This window comes from Cyprinodon variegatus, unplaced genomic scaffold, assembly GCF_000732505.1.
Source record: "Cyprinodon variegatus isolate N-32 unplaced genomic scaffold, C_variegatus-1.0 Scaffold458, whole genome shotgun sequence".
Classification (NCBI taxonomy): domain Eukaryota; kingdom Metazoa; phylum Chordata; class Actinopteri; order Cyprinodontiformes; family Cyprinodontidae; genus Cyprinodon; species Cyprinodon variegatus.
In genome coordinates, this window is record NW_015150911.1 from 514,054 (window position 1) to 538,018 (window position 23,965).

General features: G+C 39.7%; 1 protein-coding gene across 1 annotated transcript in view; it reads right to left on the bottom strand.

Moving 5' to 3' along the window:
* wdpcp (WD repeat containing planar cell polarity effector) overlaps nucleotides 1-23,965 on the bottom strand; it is a 125,236-nt gene that overhangs the window by 7,300 nt on the left and 93,971 nt on the right. The window contains exons 11-14 of the mRNA XM_015389425.1: nucleotides 21,017-21,205; nucleotides 19,458-19,581; nucleotides 18,460-18,523; nucleotides 4,979-5,078 (exon numbers count right to left, since the gene is read on the bottom strand). Coding sequence (XP_015244911.1) covers nucleotides 4,979-5,078; nucleotides 18,460-18,523; nucleotides 19,458-19,581; nucleotides 21,017-21,205 — 477 coding nt within the window. The remainder of the gene's footprint in view (nucleotides 1-4,978; nucleotides 5,079-18,459; nucleotides 18,524-19,457; nucleotides 19,582-21,016; nucleotides 21,206-23,965) is intronic.

Sequence of the window (23,965 nt, forward strand, 5' to 3'; positions counted from 1 at the left end):
GTCGGCTCGGTAACCAAACCGGAGCCAGTGTGAGCAAGGGGAAACTGAGCAAGAGAGTCATCTAGAACAGAAGCGTCCTAAGTTTAGACCTCTTTATGTTGAGGAGCAGCAGCTCTTCCCTGAGCCTCTCCTGGATGGCCAACTGTAGGAAGCTAATATCTAGAATCCAAGGTCTCGTTCTTTAGGTGATGACAAATATTTTACAACCAAAGGTGAAGGTAGGACCTTAATCCAGCTGGTAAATCAAGAGGGTCACCTTTTGGCTCAGCTCGCTCTTCACCGCAGCGGCAGAAACAATCGAGGCCTAGACCTTGGATCCAGCCTTGTATACACAAAGCTAAACCATTAGGTAGCGATGAAAGATCTCAGTTACCCTTCTTGAATCACCATCTCAACTTGGTGAAGACATATGAGAGGAACACCAAACTTTCCATATGGTTCTTTGTAAAAGATGTTTAATGCCCTTATTTCCCTTCCACTTCACATTACTTTATGTTGGTCTATCACATAAAATCTAATGTATTTGCCATTGGTGGTTAAAAGGCTGCAAAATGTGAGCTAGTTCATGAGCTAGGAATACTTTAGCGAGGCTTTGTCGGTGAGAGTGAGCTGCCACTTGGGAGAATTTCTAGATTGAGACAAGAAGTCAAACAGTAATGGAGGATGTGCAAACAAAGCAGCTGGAAAAGAGAGCAGAAACAACCACGTCTTTCCCTCAACGCACAGCGGAGCTAACAGGCTTTCAGCGGAACAACAAAGAGAAGATAGAAAGGCAGAGAGGAGGTGGAGAAGTGGATCTTCAGATAAAGCTCTCTCCCCTGCCCGTTGAAAGGCCCTGCAGTCACATCAGCCTTTGTGAGGGGGAGACACGACCAGCGTAAAACCCAGTTGGCTTTTCCACTTGGCACTGCGAAGGAATAAAAAAAAAAAAAGAGCGATGGAAGGGGAAAGAGAAAGGCCTTCCCTCGCACTTGTTCGCTGCTCTGCCTCTTACAGCGCCATATCAATTCAAATCAGCACACTTGTCAGCCAGACGGCTATAAGCGATTTCCAAAGCTGTTATGAAACGGAGCATTTCTAAGCTGCGATCCGTGTTCTCCATTGTGCACTTGTGTGCGTACAAGCGGCGGCAGAATCTCTGCGGATCGGGACTTACAATCAATGCACATAAATACGAGAGGAGATGCAGAGAAATGTGGCATCTATCACTGGCATCCACTGTAAACAACCACTCAATCTGGTACCGAGTCAATTCTTAAAGAAAAAAGACATGCAAAATGATCTAAACAGGATGGTGTTACATCTTTTAAATGCAAATCGTCTCAGTTCTCTTTGGTTTTTTCTAAGAAGATACAACATCAGCAATTATTGCTTCTGCTCTATTCGTCTGCAACTAGTTCAGTGGCTGCATCTCACACCTGGAGTAAAACCCGCTTCACACACAATCAACATTCTAGCTGGCTTGTTTTTACTTTAATAAACAACTGCTACATGCTTTACAAAGACATGATGATCAGAGCTCAAACCCAGAGGAGTATTATTTATTTGTCTTATCTCTTCTGATTTAAGCTGTAATGGTGCTTTTTATGATGACATATGTAAGTAGGAAGCATCTCAAGAAGAACTCAAACTGGAGCCAATATGCACACCTCCAAACTGCATTGTGAAAACGTTTGGAGGCGGCTTAAAGCACACAGGAACATGCGATATATGCATAAAATTTAAAAGTCAAAATGTTTCTCTGCAGCTACATGCCTATAGAGATCTTGTTTTCAAAACAAGCTAATGTGTTTAAATGGAAAAGAAAAACTGCTTTATGGAAGGAGTTGGCTAATTAAGTTGCAACTTAAATATGAGTTTGTTTAGTCTAAAATGAACTTTACTTTGTTCATGCTGGTAACCGGTTGCACCTTCACTGTCCTCCATATATGGCACTGATAATGCAGCTGTGTCAAAACAACCCCATATTTAGCCCAGGCCTCATTTGCTGCTTCCCCACTTTGTCTTGCAGTCACATTTTTCCAATTTTCAATGTTTTTTGTTGAGTTATTCTATGAGACAGCCGATAAAGGAGTTCATGTTTATGCTAAAGGAAAACAATGCATCAGTAAGAAAAGACTTTGCAAACATAAAGCTGTAAAAGCTACAGTGTGCCTCCCTTCACCATCCAATCACCTCTAACATGCAGCAGTAAAACATTCCACAGCATGACGGCGCCACTGCCCTGTTTCACCACAGGGATGGTGCATTCACTGTAGTTTACAAGATATTAATTTTCCATTAGATAAAAATAAAACATTAGATCGTTCTTCCAACCATATTTCTGTCCTGGCTGCTTTTCCGACTGCAGTTTTATATCCTCACCCTTTTCAAAACCACCTCATAATATTATAACGTTTCTTCCACAGCACATATATATGCACTATGTTTATCACATTATATCACATTTATAGTTATAATTATTAAACTTTGTTGATCTCACATTGGAGAAATTTATCTCTGCATTTAACCCATCCCCTTGGAGAGCAGTGGGCTGCCATCATGGGGCGCCCAGGGAGCAGTGTGAGGTGAAGGGTCTTGCTCAGAGACCCAGAGTGTCAGTCTGTGGGAGCCTATCCACTAGGCCGCCTCTCACTTGTGGAGTTTAGGAGCTTTTTCAATAAGAAACATCCAGAATAGAGACTGACAAGGCCTGAAAAAAAAGGAAAACTCTGAAAATAGATTTTTTTTAGACACCCTGAGGAAACAGTGATTATGACCGAAGACAATGACCCAGTAATATAAAGGACAGAGTTTCAACCAGTCATGTCCAGATAAAGCAAGGAAAGTTTATATAGTGCTATTAATTACAAAGTAATTTCGAAGTTCATTACATGAATTAAACAGAAAAAAAGAAGTGTAATAAAAGCAGAATAAGAAGAAAACATGACAAAAGCAGGACCACAAATAATAATACCTCAGTTAACAGGTGAACAGTCAAAGGCACTTCAAAGAAAATGGGCTTTTAACTTTGACCTGTTAACTTCCCCTACTGTTGCTTTCCCTCAGTTCACTCACTGCTTTTAACTTTCCTTCACCTCCCTGCAGGTTATTCTGCCGATGGTAAATGTGTGCATGTGAGGGTGTAAAGTAAGACACCTGTTCACTGGGGCCCTGCGCTTGAAGAGCAGCCCTTATTATTGATGACCTGCCTTTCACGTGCTGTTGATATGCACACTTACACGCCAGCAGACTGCACACACGCCACTGAGGTTTAAAGACAGAGAGTAGGTTAGTGTTCCTTATGGACTAGCATAACCAGTGCCTTGCAGTTGTTTCTATGCACTCTGAGGCTAAAAAAAAAAAAAACACAGATCCACACTGAGGATCCCAAAAATCTGGAGCTGTGAATGGAAGTATTCAGGTTTGGACTTTATTCAGTGGAAGCAGGTTTGTATTTGCATATTTTTTATTCTAAATAAGCTTAAGTGTAAATACTGACATTCCTCGTTACTTTGATCATCCGTTTATTTTTTTTTAACATTATGCTCCATCATGTTTCATTTGTGACAGAAAAGATTGACACACAGATTGAAACTGGACTATTTTACCTTAAAGCATCAATAAAAACGATGACAATCTTCAGCTTATAATCTCCTAAAACATCTGCTTCATTTCATAAAGAAAAATACGATCACTGTCAGGAACAAACGCTTTGACGCACAAATAGGTATAACGCTGCAACCCATTCACTTCCTGTATGACTTAAAATCAATCAAATGCACCTTCTTTTCTTTTATTTTTGTCCTAAGACCAAAAAGAAAGTTAGGAATTTGGAAGAAACTACAGCTTTTTAAAAAATAAGTGAAAACAAATCTAAATCCATCAGTAACTGAAAACTGTTTTTTTTCTGTTTTTACCAAAGTTAAAACCCAGATGTAACTAAATGTAAGTACTGAAGTACAGTTCATCATCCTTTGATATCGTATAACCGTAGAAAAGATCTCATCCAACATTAGCATCAGCCCGGAGTCTTAAATCTTTGTTATATTTTAATGTTGACATGATATTTATGTTTTTTTTTATATCAGTCCTTCCATCTATCACTCCTCTTTCCACCTGTGTCCCTGCCTCCCTGCTCCACAGTGCTGCTGTCCAAGGATAGGACATGCTGCGGGTGATGGAGCTAAATCATCGAGGACATAATTAAGGGAGATTATGAAGGAGGGGGCGTGTGCGTGTTAAGCATCACATTAGTAAAATGAAAAAAAAAAAGGGAAAACAGATGCAAAAAAGGCCTTAGAGTTACACAAATGCTCATTTTCATTCCCAGCCAGGCAGACGAGACGGTCAGCCTGGGGGGTTTGACCTTATACGGTGGAGTTAAATAGCTCATCAGCGAACACACAAACAAGCCTGCGCAGCCGTTCTGCTGCGCTTTTAAGCATCAATGAAGGACTCATCCGACATGTTCATCTAGTTCCCTCGCTGAATGTTTTTCTGCCCAGCCGTTGGCCCTTGAAGCCTCTGTGAGGACTGAGTGTGTGTGTGAGAATGTGTCTGTAATCAGGAACTCGACTTGATCCCCTCTGGTATGTGCTTTGGGGAGTGTTTGTCAAAGGCCAGCAGCACAGGCTGAAAAAAAGAGAAAGGAACTCGGGGCCTTGGTTGAGTTTTTCTCCCATGCTGGGTTACACTGAAAAACTTTCATCTCATGCCTCACATTAGATGTTGTGCAGATTTTAAAGTTTCTATGTAGAAGGGAGGAAGAAAAGCACGGCAACCTGTTGTGTGTTTTTTGCGGCCAAATCTTTTATTCAAACGTGATCTGATTTGATTCTCATTTGATTCTTCCTTCTTGCTGGTAAAAGGCATCTCAGCTGTGTCACCAGGGCTGAGCTGCTGAGGTCATTCAGATGTAAGGAGGAATAATGGGCTTTATTTTATTTTTTATTAAAAATTTTTTTTTTTTTTTGGTGACAAGTGATTATTTTCTTACCGTTGCCTGCGATGGCCCGGGCTTCGATTTCATTAGCCTTCCTCTTGGCCACGTCCGCGAGCACCACCTCGCCCTTATCACTGGCGACATAATGGAGGTCCTTTGAGGGTAATGCAGGAAAGAAAGAAATGTGAACGTTAATCTAAAATGAATCTAGACTCAGATGACAATAGTTTTCCCTTTTTTTTTAATGGAGGGGTGGCTGCGGTATTTTGGCAGGAGGGGAAAGAAACAGATGAAATGAGAAGCAGAAAAAAAAAATAAAATGAAGCCCGTTTGAAGTCCAACATCTGAAACGACACCGGTTTGGATAAAATGCCGCTTCCTCTAAAGAAAAAAAAACTTTGAAATCAGCCTTCTTGCTGCCTGTGCCTCAAACTACACACACACACCCACCCACACACACACACACACACATACTTTTTAAACTGGGCTGGATGTTATCAGCCCCATTTCAAAAGTAGGAGAGGAACTGCTCACCTTCTCATATCCTCCTTTTACAAGGAAACACATCCAGCCGAGCATATTATTATATCAGCCGGTCACAATATTAGAAACAGCGTGTATCCTCTGTATCTCTCTGTTTGAGCCTCAAATGCTCCTAAAGGGAGATAATATGGCAAAACATTCGTCATTTACTGCACAGCATCTGACTTCTGGTGCTCTGCTCCGATGTCTGAGGCTGAAAACCACCTTTTCAAATAAGCTACATAATAATAACAAAAGATGCTTTCATTGATATATCGCTGTTGGATGTTATTTTCACTGGAAGTACTGGACATTTTTTTTTTTCAAGTTTTGTTTTTCTTAATGGTAGATTGATTTTGAAATGATAAAACAATATTTACTTAGAGGGTGAACAAACAAACATCTGCATCAATTTCATAGAATTTAGTTGTACAAACATTCAGTTTATAGATATTGTAGTTTTATATTTTGCATTTTCATTTATATCATAATTAATTTGGATTTTTAAGCCCCTACTCTAGCTTTTTTCTTACAATTACTTCATACTGTATGTATATAGTTAAACAATATCTATAACTGTATAATTGAATGATTGTGTTAGAAAACTAGTATGAAGACATGAAACATATTTAATCATATCCCTTCTCCTTCCTAATGGCCTTAACATAAATGATCTCCTTATTCCTACATTATTCATGAGTCCGTATTACTCAGAAGTCTATTAAATGAACAAAGAAATTAATACATTTGATCATAAAACTGGTCAGGACTCTTTAGCCAAAGCGGATGATATGTCATCATCTGCCAGCAGTAGGTAGGAGGAGGATCCTTTCTTATCATATTCCCTTAGCATGGGGAGTTTGCAAGGTTCCTAACTGGCTGCTAAGGAACTATTAGTTTTATAATGGAGAGCTTGAGCTGTTTGCTACAGCAGAAGTATAGTCCTAATTTGACAAGCATCAGCTATGTGTGTTTACCATATGTAACAACTTACAGCTTATAATCTACTGTATTTCAAACTAGAACTTCAGCTAAAAACATAATTGGGAAACTCAGTCTTGGTGGTAAAATATTTTTTTTGTATTTTGAACCCAGGATTAATGAAATCCATCAGACTGACATTTTTAGAACCAACCCCCTTTTTTTACAATGTCTACATGGCCACATATTTTTTTTTTAGAAACATGAATGTGTGGATAATGTTTCCCCTCCTTGAACTGCCACCTTAATGTAGTGGAGGGGTTTCAGTGCCTGGATGATCCCAGAGGGTATGTGGTGGGGGCTACATTGCCCTTGGTAGGCAAACAGGCTCTGATTGACAGGTCAGGAAAAAAAGCGGTTCGCAAAGCCCCATGATAACTAAAAATAATAATTAATAATAATTGAAACTTTATTAATCTCGCACTGGAGAAATTCCCCTCTGCATTTGACACATCCCCTTGAGGAGAACTCGGCTGCCACTGTGGGGCGCCCTGGGAGCAGTGTCGGGTTAAGGGTCTCGCCCAGAGACCCAAAGTGCAAGCTGTGGGGATAGAACCAGGTACTTGCAACCTTCTCATAGCACAAGTGCACTGCTCTAACCACAAGGCCAACACTCCCCTGAGGAGTGGCAGGAGACGTTGCACGGTGTGGAGCAGCCGTGGTCCCATCCTGGAGCCAGTCCTGGGGTTGGGGTTCATTGCCAAGCACCTTGTGGTGGAGGAGTGATAGGAGTCCAACGTTGCGAAGAGGATTGGGTGTCAATCAGCGGCAGAGGCGACCCAGTGTGCGGTTGCTAAGGCTGACTGTGTGCATGTGGAATGTCACGTCGCTGGTGTGGAAGGGGCCAGAGCTTGTGCAGGAGGTGTAGTGATACCAGCTAGAAATTGTTGGGCTCTCCACCATGCATTGCATGGTCTCTGGAACCCAGCTTATTTAGGTCTGGGACATTGCCCTTGGATTGACATGCGGAAGTGGTGGTTCCCCTGCATAAGAAAGGGGAATGGAGGATGTGTTCCAACTATAGGAGAGTCTGGCTGATGGTCGAACCTTGGCTTCAGGAAGAGCATGTGGTTCTCCTACTGGCCGTGAAACATCTCTACACCCTCTGAAGGGTGATTGAGGCTTCATGGGAGAATGCCTAACCAGTCCACAAATACTTTATGGTCCTCAAGAAGGCATGGGGAACTTTGCAGCCAAGTGTGAAGAAGCTGGGAGGGGAATCAGCTCCTTGAAGTCCAAGGCCATGGTTCTCAACCGCAAAAAGGTTGCTTGTCCCCTTCAGGTTGAAGGAGAGTTTGTGCCTCAAGCAGAGGAGTTTAAGTATCTGGAGGTCCTGTTGATGAGTGAGGAGAGAATGGAGTGAGAGATCGAATTGGTGCGGCTGCTGCTGTAATTCAAACTGCCGTGGTGAAGAGTGAGCTGAGCAAAATGGCAAAGCTCTTGATTTACCGGTTGGTCTACGTTCCTACCTATGGTCATGAAATCTGGATCATCCAGAAAGAACGATATCCCAGATACAAGCGGCTGAAATTAACTTTCTCCGCAAGGTGGGGGTACTCCTTTAGAGATAGGTGGAGGAGCTTGCTCATTTGGGAGGAGCTCAGAGTTGAGCCACTTCGCCTCCACATAGAAAGGAGTCAGCTGAGGTGTCTTGGACATCTTTTTTCAGATGACCCTTGGATACCTCCCTCAAGAGCAATAAAAGTGAAACGATGCATAGAAAAACAGGTAGACATAGGTCTTGGCACTAAGATGGCCATTCAAAGAAGGAAGATTTTGTGCCTAGTCAGCTATCTTTTCATGATTAGGTCAAATGTTTGGTTTCCAGTTCTCGGATAGGGTCAAGCAGAACATTTTTAAATCTTCTCAGAAAAAAATTTACTTTGAGACGTTTGGGTCTGTGATGCTAAGGCATAAAGAAGTTCACTTGGTAAATCTCCCAAACAACCAGTCTTATTGTAAACATGTATATATTGTCTAATGGTTCCTATGGATTGGATGACTCCATGTTTCCACCCTTTCGCAATGTTTTCCGACATCGATCATTCTGCTCAATATCAGAGGTGGCGAAACATGTAGTCCTACTCAATTCTAGTCAGAATATGAGTCTGATACTGCTCCATAGAGCTGTGATTATGGGGTGTGTTTCGAATGAACCAGGAAAAAAAAATGCCTCTGCACTCAATTGGATAGACCTACAACAAATAAGAGCAACGGAGTGCGTGACGTATGTTAAGCCAGGCACAGTTGTTGTCAACAAAAATCAAAGCGTGCAGTTGCACGCCTAGAATAAGAAGATGAGCCTTGATCGCATTTCTCTGTTCCTCTTTTAAAATTAATTTGCTGTCGATATCTTCTAGAACAGACCTAATAGCAGAATGTACACACCTCAGCTCTCCAGCGGCAGCCATTGTTGTTGTTTCCCATGCGCGCTTTGGTCACGTGGTTGATTACGTTACTGTTGATCATCTGTCCATCATCGTATAAAGCCCGCCCTGACAATTTGATTGGCCCACCAGATATTGTGCTTGCATACTCGCACTACTATGGAGCAATGCCAGACCGAACTTCCCGACCTTAAATGTTGTGGGTGGGACTAAGTTCGGAATGGCACCCAGGCTAGAAACATGCAGCCTTGTTAGAGAAATTTTTAAATTAATGTTTTTGGCTGCAGAAAAGGGTTACAATCATTTTTGGTCAACTTAGGAACAAAATGTTTTCTTGTTGTTCCCATTTGTTTCCATTCCAGGTATACAGGAATTCATTTTAATCGTTATTTATTGGTTTCAAAGTAGGCAAATTAATAAAAAATATAAATAATAGCAATCCTCCAGTTATATTTACCTAATATGATATATGATATGAATAAAAGTAACTTGAGTGGTGAGTTAAATTAACCAATAAAAGTTAAATGTATTTACCAAGTTTGTCAACAAGTGTTGAGGAAGCCTTATGTTGTTAATAAAAGATTTTTATCAGGGGAAACTGAAAGAATTTCATTATTTCTGTGGTTACAGTGAATGAAATGCTCATCCAGATAGCCAACAGGTGGCCGCTGCCAGAGTGCAGGGTCTGAGGGTTCATCAAAGAGTACAGCGCGTTAAGCAAAGTCTTCCGCCTCAGCAACATCACAGGACAGCAGTGCTATGACTCAGGGCTCGTCATGGATAACCCTCAGCTGGCTAAAGCCAGCCCCCAGCTGAGCCAGCACCTTAATACCCCCATATTGTAAACCCCTGACTCCCGCAATGGCAAGAAAAGGATAGAATTGGGGGGGGGGTGGCACTGGATCCCAAAAGATGTGTGGAGGAAAGAGGGGGAGTAAAGGGGAGTGAGAGAGGGGTGAGGAGCCTGAATAGGAACAGATTGGGTAATTATAGTGTGGTGCCTGGCCTCTGTGGAGTAGAGTTAGGAGGAAATGTGAAAATGGACGACAACAAAATGGCCTCTAAGATGCCTAAATCGGCTGCCAGGACTGAAGTAACAGATTCAGCCCCCACAAACGATATGACTGATGATTCTTAATTGACAACAAACAGAGCGGAGAAAACCGAGGAAGCAGGACATGGGGAAAGAAGGAGAGTAAATCAGAAAGGGAAAAAAAACCCCGACAACAACGAGAGAGAGAGGATGAGACTGTGTGACAGACAGATCGGAACAATATGAACATTTGATGCTGAGGCGCTTTATTCCAGCTTAGCCCCTCATAATACTGTCTGAATCTGTAGAAAGAGACCCAGAGAAAGAATCAGTGAGTGAACAAACGCAGAATGAGAAGGAGAGAGAGAGAGAGGCAGCAGTATCAGCCAGACTAAGAGGGGATAACAATAATACTGCATATAAAACCATCAGATATTACACCTCTTATTCCCTGACGCTCAAACGCGACACTAATCTTATTTATATAAGAGCTTTAGGGGTTGCAGCGAGCCAGCTAACTGCGCTGATAAAGAGGGGCGTTTTACTGGGCCGCTTTTTTTTTTTAAGGGAGCAGAGGGGAGGGGAAAGCAGTGGTGGACACTAAGAACTTGATATTGACTGATATTTGGGTTTCCTCCAAATAAACCAGGGATTAGGTAAACTGGCATGTTTTTCAGTTTGCCAAAGAGACAGGCTGGTGTTCTTTATGGAGTTATACCTAATGGCTGCGGGTTAGAGGGCAAAGATATACAGCCAATAAGGTGTGAGGTAATCTGCATCTAAAGCACATCTGGAAGATCCACTGATGTAGTCATTTTTCAGAGCATCATGATAAATATTTCTGGTTTTAAGCCTCCACATATATGTTGTAATTTTACATAGACTCAAAAGCAAATGGCTGCATCGAGTACAAATAGGAGTACAAGTGGTTAATTATTTCAGTTAGGGATTATCCCTAAAGTACAGTCTTAAAATGCCTTCCGAACACATCTTTCCCCTTTACGGCACAACCACAAATGTAATGAGTCAAGGTTGTCCACCTAAACAGGCTGGGCAATGTGTATTTTATTAGAAAAATGGGAATAAGGTATGGTGTTTCAGTCATGTAAGCTACATCTGGGTTTTATTGCATGAGGAAGGACGTACAAAAAATATTTTTAGTTTGCCCTAAACCATATATGGGACACGGAGGAAGTTAAACTGTTAAAACTGAGCCAATATTAAGATTTTGGTTTCATGTAGCATAGGGTTGGGTGGGGCATTTTGCAACCTGCAGTGGCTCTTGGTAACAGCAATTTTAAATACAGAAGCAATAGGAAAGCCGTTTTAATGCAATTTCTACTCAGAATCTTTATAATGGTGCTGCAAGGATATCTTTTTTAGGCTCTTTAATAGGCTGCAAATTATATATCATTCTGAGCGATACCATGTTATATGTAACCGACTAACAAATAAGTAAGAAAGCTTGAAGCATTGTTTGCATTGAAACCAAAGCACAGAAAAGCAAAGAACATTTTTTTTTACAATCGCATACAATGTCAAAAATGTCTCATTAGACATAAAAGGTGGCAGACTCCTGACATAAATGCTGGTGAAAGTATGATGCTTTGGATAGGGAGCAGGTCTGATGGGGAGATTAATGACGTTCAACTTTAGAAAAAAAAAAAAATGGACAGACAATGTTAGATCTTCCAGCACAACAACCTTACATATTTACCCACAGCGACAGTAGAATGGTTAAAATTTGGACAGATTTGAGTTGGAGCTGCTTTGCAGGTTGAGTTGGAGCTGAAGCCCTGCTGAAGGCTGTCCGGCAAAGTACTGACCCCGGAGGCCTGATGTCTAATGCAAGTTTCTTAATTCTATTTAAGTAAGTAAATAAGTAAAATTTATTTGTTTAGCACCTTTCACAGATAACAAAATCACATTGCAAACTAAAAATACATGCAGTCTAACTGAAAGCTTGTTAATGTAAAAATGCCTTAGAAAAACATTTGAAAACATTTTAATAATTTATTTATAAGTATTTATTATGTAATAATTAAGGATGAGCGAAAGATAAAACTGACTAGTTTCTTCTTTAACAGCGAGGCTAATCTTTTCAACCATAAATAACACTTTTGTACGGTGACCATGAGTGCCCAGAAAGGTGCCTTTAAAATAAAATGTCTTATTATTATTACTATTATTATTATAATTATTTTATTCAACATTTCAGACTAAATTATTACCTTTTAAGCACAATAAACATTTGAAACAATGTGAATAATAATCATAATATGTTGAGTGCTTAATAAACACTTATAAATGAGTTTTAGATAAATACAAAATATAGAATACATTTTAAAAGTTACCCTATATTGTGCAGAGAGCAACTGCAGTGGTGCCAGAACAGAATCTGCTGTCCTCTAACATCTATTTAAATAAGAAAAAAACAACAGCACTAACAAAGCATCCCTTTACTTCCTACATATAAATCTCTAAACTTCTTAAGGCTTGTGGTTGTAAAAAGTAAAACCATTAGAAGAGCTTCAAGTAGGATGCTGAATTAAATCAAATCAACGTGTTTGCAACAAACATTTCAATCCAACATTCAACACCCACATTTTAAATGATTAATCCTCCAAGTTATAATTAGGTGATAAAGTTTCAATTAAAGTGTAAAGAATTTTTTTTCTGATACAATATTTGGTATTTTCCAGGTGAAGATCAATTTCTCAGCGAGGTTTGTTTATTTGCTCGGAGGGAGATAATAAGTCACTTAAAAAGTTTCCTCCTTTGATAAGTTCGTCGAACTGTCATATATCAGGGAGAAACAGATCATTTATAAAAGTGTGAAATCTGAAAATGTAAGGATTAGTGAGTGAGTAGTCTGGGCAAGGCTGTGCTCTTTGATTCTGAGGAACTGGCAGCCAAATCCTGTTGAGAAACACTCATTGCATAAACAACAACAAATCGAGAATAAATAAATTTAGGTGTGTTCAAATTATCTGCACTTCTTTATTCTTGGCAAGACAAAAAAATAACTAATCAACAATCGCTCTCACCGACTCTAATTAATGTAATAGTGTTTGGGTTTTTTTTAAATGATGAATGCAATTTACAATCAGTGTTTGCCAACAATACAGGCAGCAACATACAGGCAGAAATATGCAACCATCGTCAGAAATCAACATAATTAGTTTCACACTTGTCTCACGGCACAAATAACAGCCGAAAGTGTTATGTTAGAGAGGCGTCAAGAGTTTTAAGGGCTAATTAATCATGAGAGAGACAACAGTGAATATGTTGCCAAAGACGTGGAAGCAACATCTCCACCCCTTCCTCCTCCCTGGCATCAGATAGGAAGAGAAGACAACAGCTTTGCTTGAGGATATCTGCGGAGGAAACGCATAGGACCTCGTTCATAGACAGAGGAGCGTGCATTCAACTCAGCTATCACCAAAAATTTGATTTAATTAACAAGTTCTATCAAGACCCGTTTAGAAGGCGGGGAGAAATGGGAGGGAGGTGTTGCGGGCTCGTCTAGCCTGACGAATGACCTAATTGGTTACATTATCAACTCATTATCAAAGGCTAATTAGGGAGTTACAGAAGAGCACCAATAATGAAAATTTAAAAAAAGAAATTGCCAATGAATTAGTAGCCCCCCTTCCTAACCACCAGCAACCAACCTCCACCCCCCTACCGTTCCTCCTCCCCCTCAATTTAACCCAACACTAAGTGCTTCACTTTAACAAAAGCTTTCTGTTTTTTGGGGGGAGAGAAAGCTTGAAGGACCTCTATTGTTAGCTCGGAAACAATGGAGGGTCGTGTCATGGTGGGGAGGAGGGCATCATGCTGAGCATTTCTAGGAGAGGCCATGGCGTCCATGTTATCTTGGAGTGCATTCTGTCAGGTTGACGGGGCGTTATTGAGTTCTGCGGGCAAGTTAGTAAGTTACAAAGAGTTTGGTGAGGGTGGTGGTGGGGGGGGTTGCCCTCATTAACCCTCGCAACCTCAGCCCAATCAGCCAAGCAGCGGGTTAAAGCAACAACACAACCTAATTAGAGCGAAGGACAGGGCGAGGGGTGAAATGTCAATGCGCCCCCTTTCTCTTTCTCCTTACGCTCTTTGCAGACAATGAGCTGCTGCTCTCTTGGTCGCTGAGGTTAAAAAGTGCTTGAAACAGTTTGCTGTGAATGAGCATTAACTTTGTTACGGATCTGGGATGACGAGGATCGACCGGTATCTTCTGAAACCACTGAACCAGATATGAGCAGATTTCCATTGTTGCCGCTACAAAAGGGGCTCATGTTTAAAAAGATGGTAAAAGAGTCAAAGGCTGCAACAGCTTGTGTTTCATTTAAAAAGATGTTCCACAAATGAGGATGCATCTTCAAAAAGAGCTCAGAAGTATGTTGTTTCACTTGTATTGAACATGTGATGAGATCTTTAATTTTAACACCCTGTTGTTACTAAGTTTATAATTTTCAGCTGACTAATTAAGAGGCGTTGTCAATACTTGGTGAAATGACTAAAACCTGGTGACAAACCAAATTCAAAGTATTGTAAAGCTCTGCATGAACAGCGCAGCTTGCTGACTGTCAGCAAATAGCAAGTTACTTTACTGTTGATCAGGTAATTATAGAAAATTATGTTAATACTTCACAGTCCTGCACGGGTCTGATTTTTCAAAATTTTATCCGCCCGCACCCATAGAGTTCATAAACGAGACCTTAACTGCTACCGGCAATTATCCCGTTTTAAAACCCGGGTTTGACAGCACCTGTTTTTTTCTATCTATAGATGTACATTTTATACAGATGCCCACCAGTTACCCGACCCAGTGCAGGACTATACTTCATAGTAATTAATGAAAATAGCTTTGTCTAATAATGGCAACATGGTTCCTTATATATTTTGAAAGTCTTAGGGAAGTGGCTGTTCCAACTGTTGCATTTCTGAATTCTCCAGAGTGGTGCATGACTTTACACGAGTGAAAAAAGTGAATGTGATTGCCGTTTATCAAGAGGGCGGGATTGTTGCAGCAACTTAGTGCTAGTAGATTCCCAATGGGAAATTCCATTGGGACCAAGTAGCACTAAATTTTTTACTTAGAAACGACACTGTCAAGAAACGCTATGGACAGCAGAAACATGCAAGAGGAGTTTTGTGTTGGAGGTCGTGGTTGTTTAGAGGAGGAAAGCGGGGACGAAGATGTTGTGGAAGAGGACGCCAGGGCGGCAGAAGCTTGGTTTGGTGTAGAAGGCTTCCAGCCGTACATGTTTGAGCCCTTGCCTCGCAACGCTGCCAGTTCTGTTAGCTCTACGCCTGCTGAAGACACAGACGGCCATCCCCATGAACACTGGGACAGAACTCAATGGGAAAGGAAATGATTCTCTTTTCTGATTTCCATCATTGCGTATATTAGCTGCGACATATGTTTCAAGATGCTATGACCGAAAAAAAAAAATGATTGACAGATGGCTGTTGATATATGATTGGACGAATTTAGGTGTAAAGGCTGACCTATAATTAATTGGCCTGCATAAGATAACTGAATAAACCAGACAGATTTTAAGACAGGTTTTTTTTTTTTTTTTTAAATATATAGAAATTATCTAAATTTTGGTCAAATATCGTCTGATAAAGAGTACATTTATATAAATGTTTAAGCCAGAATGATTTGACTTTTAAATATGATTTCCCTACGACTTTAAACTTTTGGATAAAAAGTTCATAAGACCAGATTTGGTGTTTTGATTATCTTACACAAAGTTAAGGGGCAGGATTTCTGGATGAGAAAACCAAAATTGCATCATAAATTATTTCAAAAATGCTCTACAAAGATGAGGGTGACTCTGTGTGAAGGCAGTGATGCATGCAGCCATGACAGTTCTTCTAACATCAGAATTCACCGATTTGGACCCCATGATTTTAGCAATATAGTTTATGTTTACGCCCGGTGGTAATTCTTTAGGTTCCATTTTAGCTACGGATACATTTTGTTTGGCTTTAAGCTTTAGATTGATTCCCAGATGAAGCCACCTCCTACTGTTTAATCTACCTTAAATCAGACCAGTTATAGGCAGACATTGCAGTTTTCTTGTCTTGTTTTCTTATCTTTTAAGACTTCAAAAAAGAAACAGAAGTTTTTATTTGTTTTTAACCTTTCTGATGCAAAATAAAATCTTAAAATGTAATGTTAACCTTCTATCTACTCAATGACCCCCCCCCCACCCGGCCCCTCTTTCCTTCACTCTTTCAAGGTTCACCGGCTTGACTCCACCTTTTCAATTCGGCTTCCCTGCAGCCCTGCCTATTAGTGGGGAGGGAATTGGAAGCGGCGCTATCAGTGCGATTGAGGGATAGAGAGGAGCATGAGTGAGTGTTTTTTGTGTTGATGCTGGTGAAGCATGGCGCAAAAAGGTGGCCCCCACTTTAAAAAAAAAAAACACCTAGAGAAACATGTGGAAGAAAGAACAAGTTTGAGTTAGATGAGCAGAGCTGAGGCCGAGTAGAGGCCCTGGAGTTGTGAAAAGACAGGGGCCCACACTGAGATCACACCTGCTCTCTGACACGCAGCACACACACTAGCACACACACACACACACTTTTGTGGGTTACAAGTCATGTGCAAATGCAAGTAAGAAGGGTTTAACAGTGAATGAACAACTAAAATGGGGTGTATGGCACTGAGGGGCCTGCAGGAAGCTCGTATAAAAGGTGCTGGAGAGTGAGCCGATATCTAATCCTCTGGAGGCCAAATATTAATCAGTTGGCCTAATCTGATTAATGTCAAAAGCAAAATATGGTAATCATTTAAAAAGGCCTTAATCCTAAGGTTTTAATGTTTTACAAAGCAACAATATCCCCAGTTTTTTAAACCTTTCCAGATCCTCAGAAAACTGTCAGGTAGGACGGGATATTAGTTTTCTTCTCACAGCTTTAACACTGTGGTGACTTTTTGCCGACTACAGAATAATAAACTATTGTTTACAAAAATCCTGCAAAGACAAACTCCCCTATGATGCTAAAATAAACAGCAGAGCCACTATATAGAGATCTGAACGATAACCTCCAGACTAAGCATCCCACATAATCTTAGAATAAAAAATACAATAAAGGGAGTTTTAGGTAATAACAATTTATAAAAAAAAATCTTACTTTCCCAACTTTTCCTCCTAGGACTACTGAAGCTCCAACCTTCTTCCGTTTCCAAAGAGTGGAGACTTTTTTCATATCCTTACCCATATTTGTGCCATGAAACAATTTGTACTAGAGAAACTTCCTGTGATTACATCACAAGGTTCTGTTCTATGCCACACCTTATATGGTCTTACCAATTTAGGTCATATGAGCTGTATTTGAAAACAGATGGTTGTAGCAGCATGTGGAGGAGAGGCAGAGGAAACAGGGTGCGTCTTTTTTGGCTATTTTCATGGCAAAAATTGTAAATAATTATGAACAGATGTTTTTTTATGGCTTAAAATCCTAAATATATTGGTGAATATTTTTAAGAATTGAATTGTAATTGTGTGATCCACAATAACAGTTTTACCAGACAGAGTCATGTCAACAAAGAACCTGGAAAAATACTTTGTGAGATAGACTTCGCTTTGAAAGGAAGGTAGGCGTTTTAATATCAGGAGATGCTCATGACAGGAAATCTTGTTCTAATCTGATATTCAGTTTGTAATAACTTATTATTACTTTGCATAAATTTGCTTTTGAACTCATATTATGGTGCAAGTATCTAGATTTGTATTTCAAGGAGTTTATTTCACCAAGCTTAAATCTTCCACAGAGGCTGATTTTAAACAGGAGTTTGTAAATATGGAGGATGCATGGATGGATGGATGGATGGATGGATGGATGGATGGATGGATGGATGGATGGATGGATGGATGGATGGATGGATGGATGGAAAGGTGGATGGATGGATGGATGGCTTAATGAATGGATGAATGGAAAGGTGGATGGATGGAAGGATGGCTTAAAGGATGGATGGATGGATGGATAATGGATGGATGGAAAGGTGGATGGATGGATGGATGGCTTAAAGGATGGATGGATGGATGGATGAATGGATGGCTTAATGGATGGATGGATTGATGGATAGATGAATGGGCGGGTGGATGGATGGATGGATGGCTTAATGGATGGATGAATGGGTGGATGGATGGATGGCTTAATGGATGGATGAATGGGTGGATGGATGGATGGCTTAATGGATGGATGAATGGGTGGATGGATGGATGGATGGATGGATGGATGGATGGATGGATGGCTTAATGGATGGATGGATTGATGGATGGATGAATGGGTGGATGGATGGATGGCTTAATGGATGGATGGAAGAATGGATGGATGGAGGATGACGGTTTGATGCAATGATGGATGTATGGATGATGGTTGGATGCAGTCATGGATGGATGCTTGGATGGTCAAACACACATAAACCACCTTCCTTGTTGCATTATTATCTGTCTACGGTAGCCCAGAGAGGACAAACAGAAGCTAGTATAAAAACCAATGTAAAGGATGTTTTAGAATCTACAGTATTTCATTGTTTCAGTTCCACCTTTTTTACTGTTTACTACTCAAAATCTAAATTTCTTTCAACTCACCATGAATAAATCTCGGTCCTCCAAGTCTACAGCGAGGAGGAAAGCTTTCTCAAAACGCTGATGCCTGCAAAGGAAAACAGAGAAAAATAAATCCCTCACTAAGATTTAGAGATGAATCAGCCTGAGGTACATTTTCCCTCCTAGCTTTTTATTGTTGCACACAGACAATTAAATCCAGCGATATGCACATAATTCCCTGTGCACTACACTGCCAATAAGTGGACAGTAAATAGTGAGCTTTTTTTTATTTTCCAGAATTAAAGCCAAAAGAGAGAGCGAACCACCGCAACTTTCCCCGTCTACATCCAACATGAAACAAATAAACAAGCAGAAGGGGGGGAGCTTCGTTATTTGATGTTAATGGAGAGAAAAAGAATGCAGGCAGGTGATAAGGGAGGAGGAGGAGGAAGAGGAGGGAGTCCAAACAACACGCCAGCTCTGGTACAGAGGAGGAGAGAGGAGGTATTTGCTAGATGGAGAGCTGTGAGCAGCAGTGTGTGGGAACAACAGGGTCTATTTCAGTCAAACAGGCGTTTCAAAAGGCTCTAATGGCAGAAGGGAAAATGAAACGACAGTTAAACAGGTCTATGTGTGATGCTTTGCCTCATGAATGACTCAAAGCGGCACTGCTGTGTGTGTGTGACTGATGAAATTCAAAAGCTACGTCCTTTTTAGAAATGTCAAAATAGAACGAGCAAGAGGAAAATAAGGAGTGTTAAATTTGTTTTCTCTACGGTTGTCATTTTTAAAAGACGTTTTTGGACGCAGATAAAGCCAACAATGTGCTCCAGTAGTGTGTTAAAAATACTCTCTGAATGGGTTTTACATTTCACATCACTGAACTGTGGCCCGCGAAAGAATTACAGCCTTTTCTTTTACTGCCAGAAGAGCTCTACAGAAGCTGACCTGGACCCCAGTGGGGATGCACAAAGCAGATTTCTCCCTCAGAGCATCAAATTAAGAACAGAGCAGCAGCGGCATGGAGAAGGTGTTGTTACCTGAGGAGGTGGTGAAAAAGGCGGCGAGCATACTTGCTGACTGGCTCCCTGTACTCCAGTATCACTGTATTAGAAAGGGGGGCAGCCGGAGCGTAAAACACCCGCAGAGCAGCTTCCAGCTGGGCTGAATGCAGGGCAGAGACACACCAAGATCTATTTAATACATACATTTTTATCACTTTTCTTTTAATGCACATTATGCCTGGTTCATATAGGAACAACTGGCAGTCTAAAGTGGATATCAACAGTGTAAAAAGACTAAAGAGATCAATATAGAGCTTATTTTATCAAACAAAAAAATCTGGGGTAATAACCTGCCTGCACACTAATTTACACATTTGAACTGATCCTTGTTGAAATACACAAAAAAAAAAACAAAAAAAAACTGTCATTTGTGGATGCACTGTATATACTGTATATATCATATGCACCTTTTTCTTCCTTTGGCACATTCTTCTCTTTTGACTATTTGAGCTGATGTAACAAGTACATTTCTCCACTCTGAGATCAATCAATCAATCAATCAATCAATCAATCAATTTCCTTCAGCCTTCTTTGAAATATCTTAAATTGGCAATAAGTATCTACTCTGAGTTATCCTATCCTCCTGTGAGGACATATCAGCTGAGCCCTCAGATTTTATTATGTATCTGGCCTCTCATAAAACATAGACTTCCATTATTTGATTTGGAAGAGGACACAGACAAAGATCGGAACTTTCTCTGAAAGCCGATGTTAGCCTCCCTCGCTCCAACTGGTATTTATACTAATTTCAGAGAAATATCCAGTTTATGTAAAGCCATTACTATTTTCCTTCCTGCATTATCTGGTATATTCAACCTTTAGATTTTTTTACAGCCTTCCCCTGACTGATGCTTGTCTACAACAAGACCCCTCTAAACCATTGCAAACTCATTTAGCTCAAAGCTACAGATTCCAAAATTTGGATTCCAAATACTAGAAATAAACTAAAATGTGGTTTTAGGTTATCAAGAATCACAATTACTGATTATACCTGTGAAATTAACCAGACTGAATGCTTATTTAAGCTAAATGTTTTAGTTTATACATTAGATCGCACCAATGGAGCCTCCTAAACTGATCTAATCAAAGGATGGCCAATGTTTTTACACCTTCCAACATTCTGGCATTATAGAATAGAATAGAATAGAATACATAATCCTTTATTGTCCCATAATGGGGAAATTCTTGTGTTATGCAGTAGCGAAAAGATTATAGAAAAAAAAAATGGTCACACAAATGAGGACCTTAGAAAAATGCATAAGAATAACATAAGAGTGAAGTGTTAAAAGATAAAAAAAATAAAATACTGTACAGTACTGTAAACTGTGCACCTGGAGAATAAATAACCAATATACAGCTATGGATATTTTTACAGTAATGCATATTTGAAATAGCAGCAACATCAGAGATATGGAAAATGACAGCAGCATGTTATTCAACAAGGGCTGTAGATGTTTATGGTCAATGGACCAACAAATAGCTAACCTAGCTGACAGGCTAATTTTCTGCTCGGGAATGAAAAACCAGAGATGTACCCTCTCTGTCTGCGTTCAGCGGCAGCCTCAGTAGGTGGTTGGTGACAGAGCTCAGGCCTTGGTAGCTCTCGTCCCCCATGGTGCTCCAGTCCATGGCCTCCAGGACGCCCAGCGCCTCTCTGACCTGACCGCAACGAAGCCTCTGCTGGAGCAGCTCCACATGACCCAGCTGGCCTCCGGTTAGAGCTCCTACCACGTGGAGACAGAGTTCAGGTAAGGTTGAATTAAGAAATGTCAGAGTAAATGAAAAAGAAACATCAATTAAAAAAAAATCAGTTCTGAAAGTCACCTGAATAGATGATTAAATTAAATCACAAATAACTTCATCCTACATCTGTTATATTCTCATTATAAAAGAAGCAACCTTTAGGTTTAAATTTGGTTATATAATCATTGCACTTGATGAAATAGGTTCATTGTCTTTTCATGTTTTTATATCTTGTTATTTTCTGTTGTCTTTTTTCTTATTAACCAATATGGAGCCTCCTTGTGTCTGCAATAAAGAATTGGATTTCTCATAAAGGATTTGTGCAGCTCTAAGCTCATGAAAAGAGCAGCTAACATCCGAGCAGAGCCCACACATGCTGGACATAAACTGATTAGACTTTTACTTTTATGGTTTAAAATCACACAAAGAGTTAAAATGTTAAAAAATATATATATATTTCTAAGAAGAAAAGCTATGGAAGCTCACTGAAGATAACTTTTCGTACGTAACATTAAGTTATGTTGTTTTTATTTCACTTTTCAGTGTCCAGAAAAAGGAAAATGTTTGTTGCAAAGACAATTAAACAGAAAATATATATATATATATGGAGGAAAAATAAGCAACCAATCGAAATCAAAATATTCCCATAAACCAGTAAATAAAAAATATAAAAGAGGTATTATAAGAATGTTTATAGAGGTCCTTTCTGAAAATTATGACTACATAAAGATGGAATATACGATAATAATAATAAATTGGCCCATTATTATGTTTTTTAATTGGATAAGATCTTATCCTCAGTTTTCAGCCAAACAGATAAAAAATGTATCTCTTTAAAGCTGAAAATACTACTTTATTTCTGCAAAAATGTGTTTTAGAATATTTTCAAAAGATTAATTAAAGGAAATTATAACAAAGTGTGACCTAGGTGCCAATTTATACCTTGAATGATTCACAGGTCAGTGTTAAGCAGCTTACAAAAAAAAATAAAATAACAACTTTACCCTGAAAATTGGCAAAGAGGCCGAGCAGAAAGCCTGAAGAGTTGTTGATTAAGACAACTTTAAAGGATTACCCGTAGTTCTGACTCCTTAGAAGCTAAAAAATACAAAGAAACAAACCTAAAATTGTTTTACACAGCATTGTTTTTAATCATTTATTGCTTCCTGAAGTCACAATGAAATATTCAGATAAAAGAAGGTCATGGATAGTGAGCGTTTATTGTCGGTGCAGCAGGCTGTTCGAAGTCTTGTTAAAGTAGCTGAAGAAGTTGTGTGTAGATGGGGGAGGTGGAGAGGGTGGTAAGGGCAATTAAAATGACAAGCTGGCAATTAGCAAACCTCCAAATCCCCTAAAGAGAAGGCTAATGTGGCTAATACATCAGCTTGTTTGTGTTTGTGGGTGCTGTTTGTGTGTGGCTGTGTGCAGGAGGGCTAGAGTTGGGTGTTGACTGCTGGTCTAACTAAACTTTTTAGCAGAAACAATGGATCCTTGTGGCGTGAAGGCGTGATAGCTCCCTCTCACACCTGTCTATGCTGGTTTAATTGGCCAGCTAAGAAAGGAACACAGAAAAACAAGTAGAAAACAAAAAGAAGAGACCTTCATGTCAAGCAAACATTAAATAAAAAATTGTTTTAAGCTTTATCTTGACTTTATTTTGACTTTAAGATCTACGGAAAGCACACAAGAGAAACAATCAGAGAAATGATTTGATTGAACATCCAATATTTGATCACTAGTTTATATCCTTCAGTGCACGAAGGGTGTTGGTGTCTAATAGGTTAATCCAAAGTGTATCTACTGTATTAAACTAACTAGAAAATTGCCCTTGCTTTCTTTGCTTTGTCCCCTAAATATCCTGTGGCTTGGTTTAAAAGGGTCTTCTGTGGCTTCCTAGTAACAATTTCTTTAACAGTGCCAATCATTTTTAATAACAGATTTAAATAATTGTCAACAGATCATTTTACTACAGTAGCTGTGGATCTCTGGAGCTCCTCCAGTCTGTTGGCTTTGTGGTTGCTTCTTTGTTCAATGTTCTCCTTGTCCTGCATCCTCCAGCACCACTGTCCTGCAGCTTTAGCATGCATCGCAAAGGCATTCAGATTACTGCTTCACTGGGAGAGCAGCCAAAACGTGTCTGACCCTTCCAACATATACATCCCGAGTGGAAAAAAGTCCAGCGCATTTACTGTCTCCACAGGCAGGAAAAATACAGGAGCCTTAACTGATTTACAAATTAAAGAAAAATGTTAGAAAACAGACATAAAACCTCTGCTACACAGTAAAACCCATTGATTTAAATTAAAGATTAATTTATAAAACATATATAGGTGTAAATATTTGTGCTCAAAAGATAGTTTGAGTGTTGTAGATTTAGCCATGAGATGCAGTAAGCCAAAAGAATAGATCTGGAAGAGACATGTTGCTTTCGAGGATAGCTGCTGTCACTTTAAGCTCTGAAATCAGTTCTGTACAGTAATTGAAGTTGATGTTACTTATTGTTTTATATAACACTTTTTTTTTTCTTTAAAGTAAAAATCTAAATGACTTCAACTTAAAAACACTTAATTGATCCCAATGTTATACTCCAAAAACTCCATCTAACCAAGCTTTTCAATCTTACATCGAACCAAAATGTCGTTTTCATCTTGTTTTGAGATTGATAGACTAAGTAGGGGCAGATTCTGCTGGATTATTAATCTTCTTTTAAAAAGGAAATAAGTGTAATAATCTGCTGGTGC